Source organism: Colobus angolensis, unplaced genomic scaffold, assembly GCF_000951035.1.
Source record: "Colobus angolensis palliatus isolate OR3802 unplaced genomic scaffold, Cang.pa_1.0 Scaffold350, whole genome shotgun sequence".
Classification (NCBI taxonomy): Eukaryota; Metazoa; Chordata; class Mammalia; order Primates; family Cercopithecidae; genus Colobus; species Colobus angolensis.
Window position 1 is genome coordinate 679,940 of NW_012116822.1, and position 3,368 is coordinate 683,307.

The 3,368-nt window shown below is 42.0% G+C and overlaps 1 protein-coding gene across 1 annotated transcript; it reads right to left on the reverse strand.

Annotated features, from left to right (window-relative positions):
• Positions 1 to 1,165: 1,165 nt before the first annotated feature.
• On the reverse strand, positions 1,166 to 3,084 carry LOC105519536 (germ cell-less protein-like 1). The gene is given in 2 exon segments (XM_011952914.1): positions 1,166 to 3,008; positions 3,010 to 3,084. Coding segments are annotated over 2 exon segments (1,572 nt in total). The 3' UTR covers positions 1,166 to 1,511.
• Between the last annotated feature and the right edge of the window lie 284 nt (positions 3,085 to 3,368).

Here is a 3,368-nt window from a genome sequence, read left to right on the forward strand (position 1 = left end):
AAACAAACAAACAAACAAACAAAATATAACCACAGAAGTACTTACTCTAACTGGAAAGAAAATGAACATGGCTATATTCAAAACAGCAATAAACATAAAGGTCAACATATCTAAATCATGACAAGTGTACATCTCAATTTTGAAAAAAATGAGTTCCATTTTTACATGAATGCTTCATCAGCTTCTATATTAGATCCTCTGACCTTATTTATATTTACTATGAAATTTCTGTTAGCATGTGTCACTCAAAGGCACTCAACTCAAAGGGTATAAAGTCCTGAGCTTAAGTAGGAAACAAAACTCCCAACTAAAATTTGAACATAAATAATGCTAAAGATCAGAGAATATTAATGTTTAAAAGTATAATATCTGGTACATAAATAATTCAAAAACTAATAATAAAGGTGTACAGACTGTCAAAGAAAAGACCATGTAAGGCAAGAAATATCCTTGGAATCAAACTGATTTTTCACTCATTCAAGATCATTTGAAGGTGTGAAGCTAACTTTCATTGTTCTTAAAATCCTAGGAAAGCCAAATTAAAAAAAATAGCATGACCATGCTTAAGTTTAAAAAAAGTTTCTCAGCTTAGTCTCCAAAACCAGGAAGAAAGCATTTAATGATTAAAAACAAGTATGGGCCGGGCGCGGTGGCTCAAGCCTGTAATCCCAGCACTTTGGGAGGCCGAGACGGGCGGATCACGAGGTCAGGAGATCGAGACCATCCTGGCGAAGATGGTGAAACCCCGTCTCTACTAAAAAATACAAAAATCTAGCCGGGCGAGGTGGCGGGTGCCTGTAGTCCCAGCTACTCGGGAGGCTGAGGCAGGAGAATGGCCTAAACCCGGGAGGCGGAGCTTGCAGTGAGCTGAGATCCGCCACTGCACTCCAGGCTGGGCGATAGAGCGAGACTCCGTCTCAAAAAAAAAAAAACAAGTATGAACTGGAAAGATATCAGACTAAAAGGAGGAATCATAATAAGCCATTGCACTCCAGCCTGGATGACAGAGAGAGACTCCCTCTCAAAAAAAAAAAAAAAAAAAAATTAAAAGAAAGCTTTAAATGCACCAACTCAAAACAGCATTTCTAATTGGCCATCCAAATTATTCTTTTAGATTATTTTAGCCAAATAAAAATAAATTTACTGATGGATAACTGAGGTCCACTAACATAAGGTAGAAACAAAGTTTAAGCTAAAAATTAAATCTATATTTTGTTGCAGATAAATGTGAGATTTACCTATAGTAATTTTCTGCTGATGCTAAATTAAAAGCATGAGTTGACATTGTACTAACAGAAATGGTTCGACAGATATTTTCTTGGCTTTAAAATGTTTTGTTCATATATGCAGAGAAATGCAATGAGGATAAGAACAATCTTCTGTATTGTCTGTACAGTTCATAAGGCCTTTACCATCGTTAGTCACCTTAGATGCGAATATCAGTAGGGCCATTAAATTAAAGCTGGCCTAAAAAGTTTTCAAAGTGCTACTGTTCCCAACCGATGAGATCTTCAGTTTTCTGGATTTTCTGGGTGATGATTATTTTCAATTCTTTTCTCTGGCGATGTATACAAGAAGTTACAGCAGATATATAAAGGGAAGGTCAGAAACCTGCTGTCCAAATTCATCAGCACTTGTTCCTGATCCTTTTTAAGTATAAGTATTTGATAGCCAGTTGTTCTACTACATATTAGTTTTCCACTACTATCAAAAGAAGCCAAACGTAATCTAAATGCTATGCTCCTTTGAGGCTGTAAACTGACAGACCCGCTACATGGCTGATTCAGTGTATTGCGTTTGAAAACGATGCATCAATTGGTGTAAGTTACAAGTAGGTCAAAGCTGAAGTTAAAACCTGTCCAACACCAGCAGTATTCACCGTCTTTGGCAAGCTTTCTACCACACCTCATGCTATTTCCCTCTAGTTCTTCTTTATCGATTTCTTGAGGCCCTACCTCACTGTCTTGTTCGGCCCGCAGCATAGCAAACCACTGCTGTTTATACACAGAAGACAGCCATTCTGAAGGTACTATAGCATCTTGTTCAATAATTCTTGCAGAAGCCAGGTCACTGATAATATATTGTAACCTTAAATGTCTGAATACTGACACAAATGGTTTTCCTTGTTCAGTTTCAAGAAAGGTCATACCTTCAAAATCTTTTCTCTGTTTAGAAAACCAGACATCTGTTTCTGTCAAAAGCTATTTTAAAGATCCATTCCAAGAAGGCACAAGTTGAAGAAACTTCCACTTTTTTAGAGTGGTGTATACATCCACCTCCACTTGCATCACAAATAAGTTAGATGAACCAATGAGCTGTTTCATGACATTTATACTGAGTTCTTTAAAAAGTTTAACACTCTGGTGAGTCATCAAATTGTTTAGAAGCCATTCAAGGCACTTTTTCTTTACGGAATCTAATCCATAGGTCCCTACTGATGTGTAATAGCCACACACAGTTTTCACAGTAATTGTCTCCTTCATGGTCTCACCACACTGCTGTATTAAACCATCCAACTGCAGCATACAAACTGCTGCCAAAATGGCAACAACTCGACTGGGCGTTATCAACACGTCATCTCCATACAGTGAACCAAACGCAACCTGCAGCGCTTCTCCATCAATGTTCTGGTCTGGAATCACCAGTTCAATAATATTCATGCTGGATTCTTTCCAAGAACCACTGAACATACTAGAAAAGTAGCCAGATTGACATAAATATATTTTGTGTAATCGCCATTCTTCTCCTAGAGCACAAATTTTAATGTCACTGTTTTCACCATTCAAAAATAATGTTTGATAAATATATTTGGATGTACTCCTTAATTTTTTCCTTGCAGGGATGTGGAGGAGCGGCTGCTGCTCGTCCCTCTCCTCCTCATCCTCGTCTCTCTCCGAGTCAGGGCGACAGTAGCAGAAGGCCCCGCTGCGCTTGTGACTGCCCGGGCAGTAACAGAAGCCGTAGCCCGCCGCAGGGTCTCCAGGGTCCGGCCTCCCGGCCGAGCCCCCCCGCCCTGGCACCCTGCTCCTGCTGGGCAAGGGCTCGCCTCGGCTGGCGCAGCACCCGGCTGCTCGACGATCCCATGGGTCGCGGCTCCCGGGACTTCAGGGAGCCCGGAGGAGGGGGTCTCCCGCCATGGCCCGGCCGCCGCCAGCCTTCCCCGAGCGCAGGTGCCTGCACCGCCAGCTTCTCACGCGCAGCCCAACCGTTGCAGCGGACACTGCCGCCTCCATCCTCCGCACCCCTCCCCCACTATATATATATATATTTTTGGAGACAGAGTCTCGCTCTGTCGCGCAGGGTGGAGCACAGTGGCGCGATCTCGGCTCACTGCAGGCTCCGCCTCCCAGGTTTAAGTGATTCTCCTG